Source organism: Chinchilla lanigera, unplaced genomic scaffold, assembly GCF_000276665.1.
Source record: "Chinchilla lanigera isolate Chin_1 unplaced genomic scaffold, ChiLan1.0 scaffold00011, whole genome shotgun sequence".
In the NCBI taxonomy this organism is placed as follows: domain Eukaryota; kingdom Metazoa; phylum Chordata; class Mammalia; order Rodentia; family Chinchillidae; genus Chinchilla; species Chinchilla lanigera.
The window spans coordinates 31057320-31078318 of NW_004955412.1; the positions used below are offsets into that span (position 1 = coordinate 31057320).

At 44.6% G+C, this 20999-nt stretch overlaps 1 protein-coding gene across 4 annotated transcripts in view; it reads left to right on the forward strand.

Annotated features, from left to right (window-relative positions):
- Aplp2 (amyloid beta (A4) precursor-like protein 2) overlaps window positions 1-18298 on the forward strand; it is a 32298-nt gene extending 14000 nt beyond the window's left edge. For 2 of the 4 annotated variants that reach the window (XM_005378559.2, XM_005378561.2), the window contains 10 exons: window positions 924-998; window positions 2351-2509; window positions 3310-3438; window positions 6746-6845; window positions 8778-8930; window positions 10367-10402; window positions 13534-13619; window positions 15062-15136; window positions 15325-15480; window positions 16925-18298. In XM_005378559.2, the coding sequence (XP_005378616.1) occupies window positions 924-998; window positions 2351-2509; window positions 3310-3438; window positions 6746-6845; window positions 8778-8930; window positions 10367-10402; window positions 13534-13619; window positions 15062-15136; window positions 15325-15480; window positions 16925-17026 (1071 nt within the window). In that variant the 3' untranslated portion in view covers window positions 17027-18298. The remainder of the gene's footprint in view (window positions 1-923; window positions 999-2350; window positions 2510-3309; window positions 3439-6745; window positions 6846-8777; window positions 8931-10366; window positions 10403-13533; window positions 13620-15061; window positions 15137-15324; window positions 15481-16924) is intronic. The other 2 variants (XM_005378560.2, XM_005378562.2) reach the window with 1 other exon arrangement.
- Window positions 18299-20999: the final 2701 nt, after the last annotated feature.

The following is a 20999-nucleotide window of genomic DNA, read 5'->3' on the forward strand; positions in this document are numbered from 1 at the left end:
CCTATAATCCCAGTAGTTAGGAGCCTGAGGCAGGAGGATCGCCATGAGTTTGAGGCCAGCCTGGGCTACATGATAAGACCATCTCCAGAGAAGGAAAGAGAAAAAGTGATGTTGTTTCCCTAAAATGTAGCGCTGTATAAGAAAAGCTGAGCTTCTGTGGGGTTTCCTTCTGGGTGGGCAAGTCTTCCCCCACATCCTGTCTCCATGAAAATTTGGCTGCAGACACTGTTGAGCATTTCCCATAACTATTAATTACTTACTACTTTTCTTTGCAATCACTGACTTCAACAAAGTTTTTAAAGCCAGGAGCTATATCATTGTCATAAATAGACAACTAGTGTCATTTGCCATGTGAACAAGTTAGCTGAAAAAATAGATGAAGAGAAACATTTTAATGCATTCTAGCCAGATATCCTTATAAGGAGAAGGCTCTGAGTCCCAGGGCCTTGTGTCTTCCTTGAGCAGATTCTGAGTGTCAGGCAGGAGCCTGCTTTCTTCTGGCCTTGCCCAGGACTGAAGGAGGTGGACACAGATGCACCTTTCAAGGCCTGTGCTTCACCCCAACACCCTCATGACACCTGGGCTGGCCTTATACTTTGGGACAGGCTCATTTTATTTTTCCACATCTCTTCTGAGAAATAGCTACTAAGCTCTGGTTTTTGGTAAGGAGATTAAGGCATAGACTGAAATAACTTGCCCAAGGTTGCATAACAAAGAGGTCACAGAATTGAAGCTCCATCTGTGCCTAGCTGAGGCCTAGAACCTTCCTAGGCAGTAGCTCCTGAGCTCAGAAGGGATCAGAGAATACAGATACAGTTTCCTTTTGCAGTTTCTGACACAGAGATCAGTGCCTGGCAGTATTTTTAGAAAGTACGGAAGTTGTTTGAGAGGATTATTCTCTGATGTTTTGACCTTTGTTCTAGGTAAAGAAGGAATGGGAAGAGGCAGAACTTCAAGCCAAGAATCTCCCCAAAGCAGAGCGGCAGACTCTCATTCAGGTAAGATGCCTTCTCCAGGAACAAAGTGTGCATCTTGACCAGTTGAAAACAAGTGTGTATGTTCGCAGTCAAACTTCCAGGAAGTGGGAATTTGATACCTCCTCTTAGTCAAGGGCTTAAGTTGCAGGAAAGTTGTTTCCTTTTTCACCTCTAGCATTGCTTGCTTATGGTAGAGGGAAACCAGAGTCCCTCTGAACGCCAGAGGGAAACCAGACTCCCTCTGAGAGCATGCCTAATTCTTGGCCAAGAAGTAATTTTAGCTCAGGTGCCATTTGGTAATTTTCTTTCATTGACAAAAGTCCCCTGTCATCTTCATTCTTGGGATGTGGCTTGTTTTCCAGAAGTACTAGACTGGGGGGTAGACTAATTGAAGAGTCCAAAGGCCGAAAAACAAAGGTTTTTAACTCACGTTCATCTCTAACTTTGTGAAAGTATAACCTTAAAATCATAGCAACAAACTTCATTCTGCTTTGATAAAAGAGAGTTGCTGATAGGGGTACCAATTTATAAGGTATGGTTGGTTTGGGAAAACTGTTTTATTTGTATTTTGGGGTTCAGAGGCTTGAACCCAGGGCCTGTAATATGCCGAGCACATGCTGTAGCACTAAACTACATCCCCAGCCCCTGATTACATTTCAGATTTTTTTTTTTTTTTTTTTTTTTGGTACTGGGAATGAAACTCAGGACCTGGTGCTTGGTGCTTGTGCTGCTGAGCTATCTCCCCAGCCCTCAGATGTTTATGTTCAGCTGACTTCCCTCTTGTGATGGGAATTCTTTTCAGGAAGATCTTTGCTTTTTTATTAATCACCTTGAAAATCCTAAGTTGTAATATCTGTACCAGCCAGTGTGTCTTACCCAGTGAAATTTTAATTTGACAGCCTTAAATGGTACCTGTAAACATGGCTAGATATCTTATGGATAACTTGCCTTTTACTACGTTAACAAGCGCAATTCAGCATAACTTACCACATTGCTGGATTATATTTCAAAGTACATCTCCTGTTGGTCCCTGGTTTCACCACCTTGGAAAGTCAGCACCTTGCTGTAATGTGGAAAAGAGAGGTTTTTACTGCAGTGCACATTGAAATGGCAGGCACGAGGCTGCACTGCTATTAATTTCACTTACCAAAGCGCTTAAGGAGTCTTTCTGACACTGAGATCTGACTTGCTTTTTAGGAGAGGAAGTATTCCAATAGCAGGCAGATAAAGAGTATGTCGATCTCAGATGCTGCACTCTCTGAACCTGTCTTGCATAGGTGCTGGGCAAGGAGAAGCACTGGAGTCTAGAGCTGCTCACTCAGACTTCCTCTAGGGGTCACATGCTATGTGGTGTTCCTTCTCTCTTGATTTAGCACTTCCAAGCTATGGTTAAAGCTTTAGAGAAGGAAGCAGCCAGTGAGAAGCAGCAGCTTGTGGAAACCCATCTGGCTCGAGTGGAAGCCATGCTGAATGACCGCCGGCGGATGGCGCTGGAGAACTACCTGGCGGCCCTGCAGTCTGACCCACCGCGAGTGAGTTGGCATTGGTCTTTTCAGTGGGGCCTACCTTAAATTGGTGCACTTGGCAGAATCAATGTGTGGGGTACAGGCGGGTGAAAATTATGTTTTTATAACACATTTTTACTAAGTTAAGGGTATGGAAAGATTTAGAAGGAAAAAGTATTATGTTTTAGTATCTGTGTATATAAACTTGCATAACTTCATGCCTGTGAGTACCACCTATGATATGCAAATACTTTATACTAGAAAAACAACCTCAGGATATTGATAGGTAGTTATACAATTATTGGATTTTCTCTAGTAGCCTTGTCTTCAAAGAATGAGAACAAAGCCTTCTGTGAATGAAAGCTTTTGAAACAGTTCCATTAGAAACAAGATTATGAAGAAAAGGATAAAGTAATTTATATTGAAACTTGTGCAAGTGGAGGCCACTTTTTAACCTCTTAATTCTGTCCTGCCTTGCTCTTGGGGATGGCAGACATCAGAAGGGAGGATTTTTGTATCTTGTGTCCTTCTTGAGTACGCCAGTGAGGCCTTTTCTGTTCGGGTGACAGAAAACCACCAGCTGGGTGTCAGAGGCTGAGCCAAGAAAGAAGACAGGTTGGGAGGGCAGTGGGCTGGAGATTCTGGGCAGTACTGTTTAAGGAGCTGATTCCATGCTGGAACTTAAAATTTTGCTATTTTATATGGAAAGTTTCTGTTCTTGTATCTGGGTAAGCTTCACATTTTTAAGTGAACTTTCTCAGCTTTTGTTTTTCTACCTATTTTGAATTCCAGTGAGTGGATATTAAAATAATTGTTTTCTCCTTCAGCCTCATCGCATTCTCCAGGCCTTGCGGCGCTATGTCCGTGCTGAGAACAAAGATCGTCTGCATACCATTCGTCATTATCAGCACGTGTTGGCTGTTGACCCGGAAAAGGCAGCCCAAATGAAATCTCAGGTAGGCTGCATGTAGAATTCTCTACCTCAAGATAGTTTCAAGTAGGGGCGTATTCCTTGACTGATACTGGGACAGCATTGCTGGTTATGCTCGTTTTCTTAGTCCTTAGGAAGGGATTTTTTGATTTCCAAAGAGAGTGGCACATGAGTTGGTTTTTTTGCAGTGCTATTTTTAAAATGTCCTTTCCATACTTTATATTAAGTGCTTTGTATTTAACAGTTTTTGAAGGTTTAGAAATACAGGATTATGTTGAAGAGAAAGTCAGTTTTGATGCCAAATTTTATATCAGTTTATTTCTGATACCACCAGAATTAATATTTGAGACCCTCTTCTAGGCAGAAAAGATCATTAAGCAGATATTAAAAGTTTGTCTTGGGCTGAAAGTACAGCTCAGATGTTAGATTACTTGTCTTACATGTATGAGGCCTTCCCTGGTTTGATCCCTAGTGCTGTTGCCTCTCACAAACAAAAGATCTCTCTTTTTGTTTTGTGCATTACAGTTTTTATTTAGGCAGACATTTTCACATTCCTGGTTTTTTGTTTTTCATTCCTGGTTTTGTCCCATGCAGCATCTAGCTTTACTTTATAGTCATCTATAGAGACTTGATTCCTTTTTGTCATTTTGCTCTTGTCCCTATGTTGACTTTTTACTTTTTTGTTAGATTCATAGAAAAAGAACTTGCCTATAAGACTGCTAGCTGTCTTATAAACGAGGAAGCCTCTGCCTGTTAGTTTTACTCAAGGGCCTTGTACAGTATCATCACTGATCTTATTTACTTCCATATTTTAAATATAATGCTGTGTGATTGCAAGCACCAGTCCACACAGAATACACTATTGGTCATTGCTCATCATCCTAGAAACTCTCCCTCCCATTCTTGTGTGTACTGTGATCATAAGGTAATTTGTCTCTTAAATTTTAGGAATATTGTTGCTAAGTTCTACTCCATTTGCTGGGCAAGAGAATTTTTATGTCCACTTACCGGCAGATTCCATAGTAGCTTTGGATGATACAAAGTTGAGTACTCTTGAGCAGCTCACAGCCAATATGAAATTAATTTTATTAACTATAAAGATGGAGAATGATGATCCATAAATGTCCAGAGTAGTTCAGCAGTAGAAGTTAGGTATTTGGGTAGGCGTGATGACAGACACCTTTAATCCCAGCCACTCGGAAAGCTCAAAAGTTTCAGGCAAGCCTGGGCAACCTAGGGGAGACCCAGTCTCAAAATAAAAACGAGAAAAGGACCAAGAGTCCTGGAAAGACTTCTGGGAAGACAGGAAGAAATGCCTCCTGTCAGGGGTTAGGTAGACTTCTGATGTCTACTCTGTTTTTAAATAAAATTAATTGTTTTCCACACTTTTTGGTGAAAAATTAGCAGTATTACATTTTACAAAAAAATAATCCTGTTTTGTGTGGTCAGAATAGAAGGGGAGACATTGGTCAATAGCTCAGATAATCAGAGGATCCCGCACACAGTCAAACCACCACACCAAGTACAGTGAAAAGAACCATCCTACCAGAGAGCATTCCAGGGAGGCCCAGCTCTCCCGGTGTTTTCATTTATTTATTTAATTTAATTAATTGCTTTATTTATTGAGTCAGGGTCTCGCTATGTAGTTCAGCCTGTCCTTGAACTCACTATGTAGCGCAGGCTGTCCTCAGATTCCTGGTGGTCCTCCTGCCTCAGCGTCTCTCCTGCTGGGATTACAGGTGTGTGCCACCACACCCGGCTTGTCTCTTGGTGCTTTTATATCAGCTATGTTCCTAATTCTAGCCCAGCATCCTCACTGAGTTAAAGTAACCTTTTATTATCTGAACTCTAGAAAAACCCAAGATACTCAACCTTATCCTTATCCTTATCTGAGATGCCTAGAACCAGAAAAATATTTCTGGTTTTGGTTGGTTGGTTTGTTTTTTCAGATTTTGGAACATTTGCCACAGTACATGATGAGCTATCCTTTAAAGTCTAAACATGAAACTCATTTATATTTCATATATACCTTCTACACATAGCCTGAAAGTAATTTTATATAATTTTATTGACCTATATTTTGACTGTGACTTTCACATGAGATCAAGTTTAGAGCTTTCCACTTAGAGCATCATGCCAGTACTCAAAATGTTTCAGATTTTAAGCATTTAGAGCATTTCTGATTTTGGATTTGCATGTTAGAGACATTTAACTGGCAGAACTTCAGCTATATTTTCTTGCCTGAAATATAAGTGATGTGCCCCTCCCCCATCTAGCTCAGGGTTACCGTAGCAACACTAGTTTCCAGCGTTCTGCCCTGTAGTTCTTCACCTCCTATGGATATATGAGTTGGCCTTTTCACCAAGGCTCCCTGACTGCTCTGGGGAAGCATAATGATGCCCACACCGGCTGAGAATGGGGGTGGTGCAGGGCTGCGTATTTACATTTCCTCAGAGGCACCCACTCTGGGGCTTTCCCATCAATTTACTTGATTGGCAGAATGGCAAATATAAAATTAAATTGCTTTCATTCTTGCTTTTAAAGGTCAGAGACACATCAGTCTGCAATAAAAGCGTCTTTACATTTAACTTTTTCTTTCATTTTGACCCTTCATTTTAATGGCTTCAAGCTCTCATAATTAATCCGCTGGCCTTGAGCACCCTCTTTAGGAAGAACTGGGTAACTGCGAGCCTGACCAGACAGGGTTTGCTGAGTTCGTGTGAGCTGCAGCAGCGTGCCTTGTTTTCATTGGGTGGATGTTAGCCCAAGTCACGTTGTGGTTTATTTATACCTGAACATTAATTTTTTCAAGAACAGTAACTTAGTTAAGTAGGAATAAACTGTTCTGCTCTTCACCATAGTAATCATTGTAAGTGGCTTCTTCACTAAGCAAAATCCATCATTGATCCCCTTTCCACATACCTACTTTCTGGCCGGTCATTTCAGTCTGTTTTTGCCCCTAATCTGAGCATTGGTAATAATTGACTGATACTTTCACTCAGCAAAACTAATTGAACACCCAGCATTGTATAAATGAGGGTCCTTTAGCTCAGTGTGGTTGGTAGTAAGTGCCTCCTGTGAAAATCACACTCAAAACTAGATAGCAGACATTTTTTACAGTGAAGTTTTCTTCTGACTTGGATCCCTCTATAGATGAACATGCTGTCTGAATGTATTGGGTAAGTGGGACCTTGGGACTAACACATTTCCCTGGCCAGCTACTCTGCTGGACTCTGGAGGGGGCACACCTTTGCCTTCACCTTTCTGGAAGTGTTCCCTCCTAGCTGATGGTTCTCTGTAATAAGACCTCTCCACCCTAACTCTCCTTCCAGGTGATGACACATCTCCATGTGATCGAAGAAAGGAGGAACCAGAGCCTCTCTCTGCTCTACAAAGTCCCTTATGTAGCCCAGGAAATTCAAGCAGAAATTGGTAGGTCGTAGGTGCCTGCATCAAGGTTGGGGTTACTTCTTGCTGAGGCTCAGGTGGCATGGCTGGGTAAGAGGAGAGAATTTGGAACTAGCAGGGCTCATAAGGTTGGGCACGAGCATGCTGTGGCTCCAGAGGTCTGGAGTCAACAGAAGCTCATATGGCAAGGTCAAGGAGTTCCTAAGGACAGCTGTGTGCTGGCTGGAAGCCACAGAGCCTTGAGTTTCCTTGACATTCACTCTTGTTAGTGGAAGAAAATCCAGGGTATGAAATGCAGGGGCTGAGAAGTTTCCTGTTAAAATTTCCCTTTAATTACTGAGGTATTCCAAGGCACCCTGTTTAACACAAATTCCAACATCCTCTTCTCCAAGCTTTACTGTGTCTACTTTTGTGTCCCAGGGTAAAATAGTGCACCGGTGGGGGGGAACTACTGGAGTTGAGGTTATAGCAGGAGAGAAACTGATAGTAAAACAGCAAAACAAGGATCAGGTGGTTCTAGTGATGAGTAGAGCCTTACAACCAGGGTGGAATGGTGGGAATGCTGTCAGGCAGGGGAGCAATAACTTGAGAGTTTGAGAGTTGGTTTCCTGCAAAGATCATAAGGGAAATCATGTTGCTGGTAGAGGGAATGATCACTCTGAAGGCCTGAAGTTTAAGTCACCAGCACATTTGAGTCCCATGTCACAGGGAATGACGACAAAGAAGTAGGCAGGGTCTGGATCCTGAGGAGAGTTAAATGAAATCGAGTTGGATTTTATTCTAGGTAGGATAATGGGAAACAGCTAGAGGACTTCAGCCTAGGGAGTGACTAGGTCTGGATTGTTGTCCTGAATATGAATTTTGGAAAGGAAAAAAAAAGTCTCTTGGCTGCCATGTGGAGAACTGATTGAGATTGAAGACCAGCCCAGAAGAGATTATGAAAATCCAGGAGCAAGACTGTGGTAGTGTGTGCCGCTGATGCTGGAGAGTGAGAGACATTTGTGAGAGGTGCTCCAGGGGACAGGTAAAAGGGTGTGCGGAGAGGGGTGAGGGAGAAGAGCACCAGCACGTCACACTGAGGAACTGAGTGAGTGAGTGGATGGTGGTGCCAGTGCTTACGGAGGTGGAGGGAAAATAATGCTGCTTGTATGGATTCAGATAGGAGGTGCTGTTGGACGTGAAAGTGGAGATCAAAGATCCAGTAGCTACAGGTTAAGGGTATGGGAATCACGATATATGGGTGGTTTTTTCAACAGGCATGGGAGAGGTAGGCCAAAGCGTAGGAGACTACAGCCATGTAGAGTGAGTAGGCCTAGTTATCAAACATGCAGTGTGAGCAGTGTAGTTAATGGGATACTGCAGTTGATGTGGTGGCGCTTCCTATAATCCCAGCACCGGGAGACTGAGGCAGGAGGATTGCCACAAGTTCAAGGCCAGCCTGGGCTACATAGTGAGTTCAAGGCCAGCCTGAGCTATATAGCAGGACCCTGTCTCAAAGAATATATTATATTGTATGCTGAAAAATTGCGAGAAGAGTAAGTTTTCAGTATTCTTTGCAATAAGAGTAACTGTGGAAGGTGATGGGTACTTAATGTGCACAGTTAGTAGTCATTTTACTATGTGTATCAAAACATCACCCTGTATATCAAAAATATGTATAATTTTTAAAAATCCAAAACTGGGGCATTCAAGAAGACCACTTAACCAGTATGTGGAGAACTACGAGAAGAGGGTCTGGAGAGAGCCTCAGGTTACGTGGTAGTACTGTAGAGTCATAGAAGGTGTTTGGTATTGAGGGCAGGGATGCAGAGGTCACCTGGGTTGCAGACTGATGGGACACTGGGCAGATCTTGAGCTCTTGTGTAACAAGAATTACCCTTTTGTAGGCTGCTGGTCCTGGGTGAACACACTAAGTCTTCTGAAAGTTGCATTTCTGTTTCCTGCCTATGTCCTCAGATGAACTCCTTCAGGAACAGCGAGCAGACATGGACCAGTTCACTGCCTCCATCTCAGAGAGCCCCATGGATGTACGGGTGAGCTCTGAGGAGAGCGAAGAGTTCCCGCCGTTTCACTCTTTCCATCCCTTCCCACCCTTGCCTGAGAATGAAGGTGCGTATGTCCTCACATAACTTCTTGACAGTGGGCTGGGGGACAGCACAGTTAGAACATTTGGGGTCTGTTGTTTGTATTCCTGGTGAGAGGCAAGGAAAGGGAGACTGGATTCCTTCAACACTGCTGTGTGTGAGCACCAAGGTGGTCCTGCCTGCCAGCTGGCTTTTCTACCACACAAGTCAGGGGTCCTCCTGCCATGTTATAGATGGGTTGCTTTAAGCCTGCTGCTCTTCTGCTTCTGCGATGCCTTGTTTCATGCAGGAGTCACTTTGTAGGTGAAATAGCACCTTTGTCTTATGTAAGGTTGTCTTTTTTTATGACAGTTTTGGGAGGTAGGGCCTGAGGAAGGGCCTGGATGGGCTGAAGGTCACATCTCTGATGTGGCTGAGTAAGAAACTGTGTCCTAGTCAGTCTTGAGACCTAGTCAGGCCTGCTTTCCTCCCTTCTCTCGCTGGTTCGTGTTGACTGAAAGGATCTCTAAAGGGGATGAGTCTGCACCAGAAATAAGCATACTTTGGAGACCAGAATCCCAAGACCAATGTGTGTGATCAGATTCTATTTACTGCTACTGCAAATGGTGATAACAGTGGTAAAAATGGCCACAGCAATTCGCCAGCTTTAGTTAAGCATTTGGCTCACAGGGTTTCATTCAGTCTTCAGAATAATCCTCTAAGGTAGATACTGGGAATGTCCCCTTTGGGGATCCTAAAGTTTAAAGAGTTTAAATACCTCCCAGAGCCATGTCACTTGGAGGGGGAGAGTGAGGCTTCGAACCTGAGCTAACAGGGACCTGTAGCCCCGGGATTGCAGTAACATACCTTTGACCGCACATAGTGCTGAAACAGACCGGGTCCAGCTTAGCTCTCAGCTTTTAATAGAAATGCTTTCTGAACTAGTTATCTTGGAGGTACCAACTCTGACCTTCCAGTAATAAAGCAGGAATGAAGAGGTATCACCCTTCCTGACCCTGATTTAAAGATCCCAGGCTCTGGGGCTGTAGTGTAGTCACATAGGGCCATTTCTTTATGCTTAGTTGGGGTTGAAGCATCTTGGGCATAGTGGTAGCTCAGTAGGGCCTGGTCTCCGTGTAAGTAAACCACAACCAATACTAACCTTGGTTTTTTGGGGTTTTTTTTCCCCTATTTCCTGAGAAAATAAGGAAAGGTAAATAATTTGTCAATCTCCCATAATTTCCCTTAAAAGGCCCAAGTCAGATTTACTGTTTTTTCTCTCATCAAGAATGTCTTCAAGTAAATTGCTGTGGATCTTGTTGCTAATTTGCTTATAAGATATGTCAGGCATGGTTTTTAAGTAAAAATGCCTTTCATTTACATGATAGAGAAATTCTAAGACAGGAATTTTGAAAGAAGCCATTTTCTTTCTTAATCTCCTTTTGTGCTATTTTTTTTTTTTATTGTTTTCCTTTCTGCTAGACACTCAGCCGGAGTTGTACCACCCAATGAAGAAAGGTTGGTTTGTCAAAGACCTCCATTCCTTCTCACCTCCCTACGTGTCGGCAGTCTCACTTTCTGTTTCATGTCATCGCCTGATTCCCCACCTCATTCCTTCAGCCTTGGCTGTGCTGTGCACAAGTAGCCCTGGCGGTCAGCACCCAGAGGCCGCTTTCATTGGCGGTGGCTGCTGTGTGGACACCTGGAGCTTTCTTTCTAGGCTGTCCAGAAAATGCACAGTAACTCACATAGATGCTTTGCTAAATCCTTCTAGGATTTAGGAACCTTAAACAAGTTGGTTATGAATTGCTGATATATAGAATAACAATATGCCTAATTCACAGGGTGCATCTTTTGCCTTTCTGCATCTTTTTTCTCTAATTTTCCCACTTACCTTCTTTCCCTTTTTAGCTCTCTCTGCCGTGTGTGTGTGTGTGTGTGTGTGTGTGTGTGTGTGTGTGTGACATCACTTGTCCATGTCCTCTGAGTTGTAGCAAACTTGAGAAGCTGATGATCAGATAGCGACAGGTGAACTCTTGGTATAGCAAGTCCCCAGTTTTCAAAGACAGCTCACATTTTGGAAGAGCACCAGGCTGAGTCCCTGTGTACTTGACCTCATTTAACCCACTGAATTTACCCTTGGTGCAGGATTCTGCACTCAGTTTTACAGGTGAGGCGGTTGAAGAACCCTTGGAGGCTGCGTGACTTGTCCCAGTCTGCATTTCAGGGGGGGAGGAGGGACTCTGTCCTTGAAGCCCATGTGGTTTCTATTGCCTGAGCTGCAGCAGCAGCTGCTCAGCCCCAGCTGGGTGGGTAGTCCCCTCTTGAGTGAGTCACTGCTAACAAGTGCAAGTTCTTCATGTCCTTCATGTATTTTAGGGACCCACTCTTGGTTTTGGCAGACTGATTATGGGTAGACCAGGCAGTTTTCCCTGGCTCAGAATTCGTTGTTTTCGGTTATGCCAGAGCTCCTCTCGGAACATAACAGTGTGATGTGAATGTTCTGAAAGTGACTTACATGTAGCTGCTTTATTTTGGCTGTGCCTTTTCATAGACGTCATTGTGTTAACATTCCTCTCAGCAGCACATTTCCAGTGCTAAGAGATAATGATGAATTTTCTTGAAATTCACATGGCTTTTCCTTTTACAAACTGTTACGAGTTAGGACAATCTAACCATTAATTTTTGGTCTCTTTAAGTCACTTAAACATTTTTATAAATCACATGGTTTGACTTTTTTGTTTGTTTTGTTTTTTGAGACAGGGTCTTGCTGTGTAGTTCAGGGTGGCCTTGAACTCACTATGTAGCATAGGCTGGCCTCAAACTCACAGTGATCCTCCTGCCTCAGCCTCCCAAGTGCTGGGGTTAATAGGCATGCTCCACCACACCTGGCTGCCAAATGGTTTGGGAACTGACCGAAGAAACAATGCGAGAGTTGAGTGTGGTGGTGCATGCCTGTGATGCCTATGATCCTAGCACTCAGGAGGCTGATGAGGGAGGGTCACCTCAAGTTCAAGGCCAGCCTGGGCTACATAGTGAAACCAGACCCTGTCTCAAAAAAAAAGAAAGAATGAGGTTTATCCCGCCAAAAAAGAATTAGAATGATCTGGATTGGTAATAGGCCTTTAAGTGACTCGGTTCATATCACATCATTTTTTGAGTAGGATCTTGCCCTTACGACCTTTAAAATTCAGAAGAAAAAATATGGAAGGAACTCAGAATTTACTGGGCTTATTCATAGCATCTTTGCTGTGGCAACACTTACAGATTCTTCTTTCTCAGAAGCTGGAGTGCAGTGCTACTGTTTTCATTGGCATTTTAAGACTACAAAAGCCAGCTCTGACTTAACTTGAATAAGGTTGTGCAAGTCTTTTTAAAGTGAAAGGCTTAGAAAAAAATTGCATCATTTTTGGCTGTGTTATAATATGTTAGTGAATTAGCCTGCAAGCCGAGCAGCTGCAGAGGCTGTGAATTGCTTATGTTGCCTGTGGTAAGGAGGAGTCTGGATGTGAACTGGAAGGCTCTGCTGAAGCAGGTCCTAGAGTCGTTGCCTGCTTCTAATGAGCTCGGAAAGCAGGCTGTGCGGAAACTTAGGATCTTGCTTGCAGGTAGTTAGCTTAGAATGTTCTGTATGCTGTCAAGTTGGTCTGCTTGTTTATAAAAAGTTCAAAACATAAATGTGTGTAGAGTTGCATATATTGCAGAGGAGCTTAGAATAGCTAGAAATCGGGTCCTTTGGAGCTAAAAACAAAGGGAATTGTCTCCAGTATTGCCCTTGCTGAGTCTAGTCGTGCTGCATTTTTTTTTGTTTTGTTTTTCTCCTGTACCGGGAACCGAACTCACGACCTTGCGCTTGCCAGGCAGGCGCTTTGCTGGTGAGCTAAATCCCCAGCCCCTCGTGCTGCGTATTTTGATGCTGTCGTTCCAGGTGCCACACACAAGTGATGTAGGCTCAGGCCATGTCTGAGCTTGGAAAGAGGAGAGTTGCTGTCCTTCTTGCCTTCTGTCCTGGTGTTAGGAAATGCTTTTTCCTGTTTGCTCTGTACTAACCAATGAGAGTGCATCTATCTGGGATCTACTCTCTGCCGTACATGCAGCCCAGTGAGAGGTGCAGAAGGAGATTGAGAATTGCAAACTGTAATTTTAAGAGCTCCAAACTGAGCACCTCCCATGAGGAGCTGAAGCTCAAAGGACGGGTAGGAGGGCTTGAGCATAGGGAGTGTATTTGAGGCAGAAAGAATTGCCTGTACAGTAAAGTCAAGCTCAGAGCTAACATGCAAATCATTGCTGGGTGATGCCAGAGGACCCAGGTGCTGAAGGGTTGGGCTGCAGGATAGCAGGTGACAGCAAGATCAGGCTGGGAGGGTGTTGTTGCGTGTTTTCACTCAGCTGCTGTATATACCTTACCAAAGCATTCACCCCAAAGTCATGGGTCCCATTTCTCCAAGTGGGAGAAAAGTAAGCACTCTGCCCTCCTTCATTACACCCACCAGTCTTCTGAAAGTGCCTGTAATTCACCCTGGGGTAGAGCATAGAGCATCCTCAGGCCATGGACCACAGTGATATCCTTGGGCAGGTGTTTGCCGCTTTTGTGAGACAAGCCTGCGGTAAACAGCCTGGACACTCAGCTGTGATCTCTCTTCACACAGGGTCAGGAGTAGGAGAGCAGGACCGAGGACTGATCGGTGCAGAAGAGAAAGTGATTAACAGTAAGAATAAAGTGGATGAAAACATGGTGAGCCCACTTTCTCTCTTGCCCACTGAAGTGTCAGTGCTTAAGGATGTGTGGTCCAGCTGCTCCCACAGATTGACTGTTGTAAGCATTACATCTGTGTCTGTGAGGAGAGGAGTGAATGAAACCGTCTTTTGTCCAGTACCTCATCCTATACAGTAGACAAATATGCAGTGCAAAAAATATGGTAATTGTTTAACCAAAATACTTACCGTCACTTCAAATGCACTCATCCCATTGTTATTGCCGCTTCTTTTTTTTTTTTTTTTTGTCTTTTTGAGACAGGGTCTCACTATGTAGTTCAAACTGGCCTTGAGCTCACTTTGTAACTCAGGCTGGTCTTGAACTCCTGCTTCAACCTCCCGAGTGTTGGGATTACAGGCATGCGCCACCATGCCTGGCATCCTGCCACTTCTTGAAGCGGTTCTGGAAGTCATCTTTCTTGAATGTCTTTAGTTGTGCTGTCATAGCTGACTTGATGTCCTGAATCAATTCAGAACATAGCTCTTTCAAGGTCATTTTGACTCTGGGAATACCCAGAGGTCACACAGTGCCAGGTCTAATGAACAAGGTGGATGAGGATACATTGTACTGTTTTACCTGCCTGCCTTTTCATTGGATGGCATTTGGCAGCAGGGTGCTATATTTTTTTTTTTTTCTGTCACACCTCATGGCACAAAAGAGGACTTCCACAACTTCTTCAGAAAGTAGCAAGTGGGCCAGGGATGTAGCTCAGCAGCAGAAGCGCTTGCCTGGCAAACCTAAGGTTATGAGTTTGATTCCTGGTACCAAAAAAAAAGAGTAGCAAGAACAATTTAAGCGTTCATTGTATATTTTGATCCCCTTGTACCTTTCCTACTAAAGGTATGAATAACATGTTAGAAGCCATTTTCAAATGAGCAGAAATTTGGTAACTTAAAAATAGAATAAATTTGGGTTCATGTCTTCGTTTTTTTTGAAACAAGGCCTCACTGTATAGTTTGGGCTATCCTTGAACTATGTAGTTCAGGCTATTTCAAATAACAGCAGTCCTCCTGCCTCAGCCTCCCCAGTGCTGAGGTGTTATAGGCATGCGCCCCATGTGTGGCTTGGGTTTGGTTCTTATACTGCTGAAATTTATACCCTCCTTGAATTCTTTCAGCATTTTTGTCACTTATATTTCTGGATTGTCTTCCAGATTATATCTAGATAGCTGAATTTGGTATGTAAATATGGCTTCTTCATAAAAACCCTTATGAGACCAGCTATACAGCTATACTAATTTACTAACCATTCCAGCCAAGGGTTTGGTGAATGGATTTGGGAGAACATGACAGAAGTGACTGGCTAGTAGGGGTCCCTCAGGTGTCTGCTTTCCACCAGATGGAGTAGAGAAAAAGCGCTGATATTTATACTGAATTTGCCCAGCCACCCAGTTGGTTGCTGACCTTTCACCACCATTCCAGGTCGTTGATGAGACTTTGGACGTAAAGGAGATGATTTTCAATGCCGAGAGAGTTGGAGGCCTGGAGGGAGAGCCGGTATGTGTTGGACTGCAGAGCCCAAAGCCGGGTTTCATGTCAGTGTGAACTTCTTACCCGCTCCGGTCATGTGGGTAGTGAGAGATGCCCAGTGTTTCAAGTTAATTTCCCATACTTGGGGTGAGAAGGGCGAAATGAAAATGCTCAAAGGTGGTCAAGGACCAAGTCCTTGTTTGCTTTGATTGTAGGAGTCTGTGCGACCAGTACGGGAGGACTTCAGTCTGAGCAGCAGCGCCCTGATCGGCCTGCTGGTCATTGCCGTGGCCATCGCCACAGTCATCGTCATCAGCCTGGTGATGCTGAGGAAGAGGCAGTACGGCACCATCAGCCATGGGATTGTGGAGGTGAGGGCTGGGGTCCTGCCTGGGCCAGGCTGGCGCGGGTTGGCCCTGCAGCCTGGGGTGACGTGCGGGCAGGAGTTGTGTGGAGCCCAAGCATCTCGAGTACTAGATGTGCTGCCGTCGTCAGTTACGGCAGCACTGTGTTAGTTGCTAGGCTGCGTTGGGAGTTGGCCATAGCTGAATTCTGCCATTCCTGCTGCAGGGGGCTGCTGCTGCCTTTCAGCCTTAATTTGGGTTTTGACTGAATATCAGGAAGTCCGAGGAATATTCTGTGCTTTGGATAGCAAAATTGGTTTTCTCAGAGTGTTCCTAGTGTTTTCTTTTTTCAGATGGGTCAGATATTTAAGAACGGAATGAGGCTGGGTATAGTGACACACACCTGTAATCCCAGCACATGGGAGACTGAGGCAGGAGGATTGCTATGAGTTCAAGGCCAGCTTGTGCTGCATAGTAAGACCCTGTCTAAAAAAAAAAAAAAGAATAAAATGAATGACTGCTGGTGATGCTACAGGCCCCACATGGAGAGTATGCTAAGCTAGCAAATGTTCTACCACTGACGTGTATATCACAGTCTACCTCCACTTTCTTAATCAGGAGGGAAGGAATAAAAAAAAAAAAAAAAAGCCAGTAGGAGGGCTGGTGGTATAGCTCAGTAGTAGAGCACTTGCCTAGCATGCTTGAGGCATAGAGTTTGATTCCTAGTACTGTAAATTTTTTAAAAATTACAAAAAGCAACAGGAAACAGTATCTTGGAGGATATGAAGAGAAATGACTACAGCAGTGGTGGCAAGCCTAATGGCACGCGTGCTACAGCAGGCTGACCAGGAGTCTTTTGAATCTAGAATATACTTACAAGGCCAGCCTGAGCTGCATAGTGAAACTCTGTCTCAAAAAGATAAAAAAGAATGTGCTACAGAAAATTAGTTCTGAGGCAAGTTTTAGTAGTTTGTTTTATCTGCTCGTAGAGCCTGTCTCCCCTGTGGAGTTTCAGAGCTGCAGAGGACCAGTGTCCATATGGCCCCACTCCTTATTTCACAGCCATTGTGACACTTAAACTATCCTGGGAGTGGGAGCAGAGCAGAGATTCGCTGTCACCGGTGCTGTGAGGTCCATTGGGCTCTGCAGAGCAAGCTTTCAGGACTCTGGTCTCAGACGGAAAAACAGTCCCTTGGACTTCTCTCTTCTCTTCTCTCCTCTCACTGGGTCTTTCGCGGTTTTGTTAGTACATGTTTATAGTGTGTGATTACACTCATATGGGGAGTTGATACATGTACATGCCACATCTTAATTCTTTCTTCAATCCCTTCCTCTCCCTCTCCTTTGTCTTCCAGTGAGAAGAGGACTCTGAGCTTCCTTTAGTCCTGGGCATCCTGTAGCGTGGGTCTCCCGACTCCCTGAACCAGCCTCTTACAGTCCCCACAGTGACCTGTAGTCTTTGTTCTTCCAGGTTGACCCCATGCTCACCCCAGAAGAGCGCCACCTGAATAAGATGCAGAACCACGGCTATGAAAACCCCACATACAAGTACCTGGAGCAGATGCAGATCTGAGCGGCAGGAAGCATGCGGCACCCTAGTTAGAAGCTAGGCGGGTAGAAGAATCCAGCATTCCGGATTGACTACAGACCGCCAGTTACCACCAGAAGGTCTCATCGTACATCCTGACCTCCTCGCTCATTAAAACTATAAAGTACTACTGTAGAATTACAATTTCCATTCTTTTAAATGGGTGAAAATTGTTAATATAACAATATATGATATATAAACCTTACGTGAAAAAATGATCTATTGCAGATATCTGAAGGATGTAGTTTTCTTTTTTAAATTAATCAGAAATCCCACTTCTGTTGTATTGTTTCACACCTGCTCTATATAAATGGAAAATGTTGATTTTTAAATGATAGATTGTATATGCAGGCTGTTTGTTCCAGTTACATTGTATAAATCAACTCTAGGCTCATTCACTGTCCTAGTTTTTATTTTAAAAAAAGTGAAAAAGACACAGTATTCCCTTTTTACACTTTGAGAGAGTCACGGAGAAATAAGTGGAATAGGGAACTGTGAATGACCACTGACAGACAGCATGTTACTCTGGCTCAGTGCTGTTACAGGAGCACGCTCGGAAGCCCACTGCTTGTACACTGGCCGTGTCTCCAAGGCGAGTCAGGGCATTTTGTTCTCACATCTTTTAGCGAGCCTGATGCATACAAATGAGGGTGTCCACTGCTGCTTTTCCTCTAAATCCAGTTCTTCCACAGCAGCTCGCCTGTAGTTTGTGTCTGACATTCTTCACCATGTGTTGTTTACTTACAATGGCATTTGCTTTCCACTTCCCCTTCCCACGTATGTCCACGTGTATAGTCTCTTCCTCTCGGGGCGCCTGCCTCCATACCGCTCCGCCTCCCGTCGCCAGCCTCTGCTGTGTGCAGAAGACTAAGAAAGTAAGCAGCTGAGGGCTGGAGGAGCCAGGCTGTCGCTGGGAAGGAGGGTGCTGTCCGCTGTGCACGAAGCTGGATCTATAAACCCTGCAGAAAGCTTTGAAGAGTTTTGTTTCCTTCACACAAGTCTTTGTAATGCTTGTATAGTTGATGTTGTTGCTCACAGCTTTTTGTTTTTTTAATCCTAAAGTTCTGGTAACCAGTGGTGTTTATTTTGGTTTGTTTTTTCTAATTTTCTGTAGCTTTTTTTTTTCCTTCCCTTTTGACCCTATCCATGTCTCTTCCCACTATGCACAGATTAAACTTCACCTACAGACTTCTTAATATGATCTGTGGAGAATGTACAGAGTTTAAACACATAAATAAACACTTTAACTTCCGCCAAGACTCCTTGCTCTGTTGGCGTTGCTCCGTGCTGACGTTTTACGTGTCCAGCCCTTGGGGATGGTGGGTGCCTTCTGCTCCAAAGGGTGACGGCCTGCGCACACAGACTGGGCCGCAGCAGCCCAAGCAGGCCTTCACCTTTCAAGTTCAAATTCTCTCTCCCTTCAAAAAAAGGAAAGTCTGCCAAGGACATTTGTCCTGGAAAGTTGAAATTGAACTATCAGTACTTAGTTGATAGGAGAATTTTCTTAGTGCTCCTGGAAACAAAGAGGAGAGCTGTGGCTGAACTTCGGAAATGTGTTTGCAGCCTCCATCTCTGAGTTGCTTAAACAGCCAGCCACTGGGAGCTGATCTTGTCCTTGAAGGGGTGTTGTGTGCGTTTTTGAGTGAGGTGTCACTGCGTACCGGGCTTCCCTGTAAGAGTTTTCACCAAATCTTTTTTTAAATGACTATTATTTTGCAGTCTGGGGATTGATTCCAGGCTGAGGCCTTGCATATGAGGCAAGTGCTTTCCACTGAGCTGGATCCCTTACCCTTTTTATTTATTTTGAGACAGGCTCTCACGAAATTGCCCAGGCGGGCCTGAGCTCATGATCCTCCTCACTGTGCCCTGTTCACTAAGTTGCTTTTTTTTTTTTGGTGGTACTTACGGTTAAGTCCATTTTTAATATTTTAAAAAATATTTTTATTTTTAAGATAGACCCTCAATCACTGAGTTGCCCAAGCTGGACTCAAAACTTGTGTACCTCTTGCCTCAGCCTCCCAAAGTGCAGGATTACAGGCTTGTGGTGCCATACCCAGCTTGCTCTTTAATGTCCAGCTGCTCAAAGTTCAAGAGCTGCTCTTGGCAGTCCCCACCCTAGTTTCCAGTGGTGCATTAAAACTTACAGTAGTTACCAAGGTCATATCACTTACAGGTGCATGCTGTGTTACACACATGTACCTGCATGAGGGTCTTTGTTGGGACATGGAGAGGGAGTGAGGGTTTTATAAGCTGTGAGCTGGAGACAGGCTGGTTCTTCCCCATTTGCCTCACCCTGCTGTTTGCCCACTTGAAGTTGCTGCTGAGAAAGTTAAGAGGGAACTTTTTAAAGCCAGTTCTGTCAGAGTGCTGTAAAAAGTATTATCACTTTGCTGACAGTCCGCTGGAAAGCAGCTCTAGTGTCCGTGATCTGGCTGCAGATGTAGCAGACTGACCACATGTAATGTAATGGCTGCCAGCTGCTTCACAGCTGTCCATGCCTAGTTTAATCCCCTCTGAAGTGTAGCGGGCACCTGTCACAGTGGCCTCTGGTGGGCCCTCTCCTTCCCTCCCTCCCTCTGTCCTGGAAGATGGCAGGCCTGTCTCCCATACACCAGCTCAGCTGAGGACAGAGTCTGGTTCCTGCACTCCTGTTCAAAGCTGGTGGAATTGTGGCTTCTACTTATTTATTACACCACTGGGGCTTGGGGATAGGTGAGAGTTCAGGTGTTTGAGCAGCTGGGGACCCTGGAACTTCACCCTGACTAGATTTGCGTTGCACTCAACAGATACAGATTCATCTTAATAAAACTTTCCTTACACTGAGGTAGATGTTTATATATGGCAGACATCAAAATTTTTGAGAACTTCAAACTGGTGTTAAACCCATTATGAAGCCCAGATCTCACAGCAATCCTGCTTCAGCCTCCTGAGTGCTGGGATACAGGCAAGCACTACATCTGCCTAGAGAGAAAGGTTGTAAGAAAACATCAGGGAAAGGTATGGCAAGAGCTGCTGTGGCCTCACCCTAGGCTGGCTGCATTCTGCTCCCTGGTGGCACAACTCCTGAGAGAAACTGACTCCTGGTTTCTGCTCATGACACAGCCTTGACCTCAGAACACGGCCCTACCCACCTGCCTCAGGTGCAAAGGTCCCCTCCTACCTGCCTGTCTGCAAACCAGCTCTCCACTGAGAGCAGAGCCAGCCCAGGTGTCCCGTGATCCGCTCTGGTTTCGGTTGCTATGACAACTGATACTCTTACTTTCAGAGACCCAGATTAGGATGCAAGGAGTTTCTAAGATTTTTGGGCCCCCATGGGCCTCCTCTCATAGAAATACACTGTCCTCCCTCTTGGATAGGGAGTTGGGTGCAGACAAAACAGAAGGGCCCTTAGCTCCACCCTCGTTTCAGAGGTGAAACCTGATGGATAGGCGCAGCCAGCAGCAGAGCAGAGTCCAAGGCTGCGGGTACTGGACCCTTTTCTGTGACAGCAGAGACCAGTGTCTGGCCTTGTTACCTGTGCAGTAAGAGAAGGCCTCTTCGTCTGTCCTGTCCCCTGCGAGTACTTAGCTTCGCAGACCTTCGTCACAGACTGCTGGTACATTCCACATACACAAGAAGTGAGTGGCATAAAAGTTTTTCCCTCGAGTCTTTACTTTTGTATTTTAAAGTTTTGTATTTGCACGTATTTGCAGTACACAATGATCACATTCACCGTGTGGCGTTGGTTCATGGACACAATGCATCCTGATGTTTTCCTTCCCCTCCCCCTACCTACACCTTCCCTCTGACTGTTGGTCCCCTTCTCGATTGCAAAACCTCTGCGGCTGCAGCAGGGCTCTAGAGGAGCCTGCTGGAGTTCTGTGGCCAAGGAGGCCAAAATCTGGCTGAACTTAAAATTTTGAAATCAGTGTCCCTTTCTGACTAAACAACACGTCAACACAACACTTTTCATAGATAG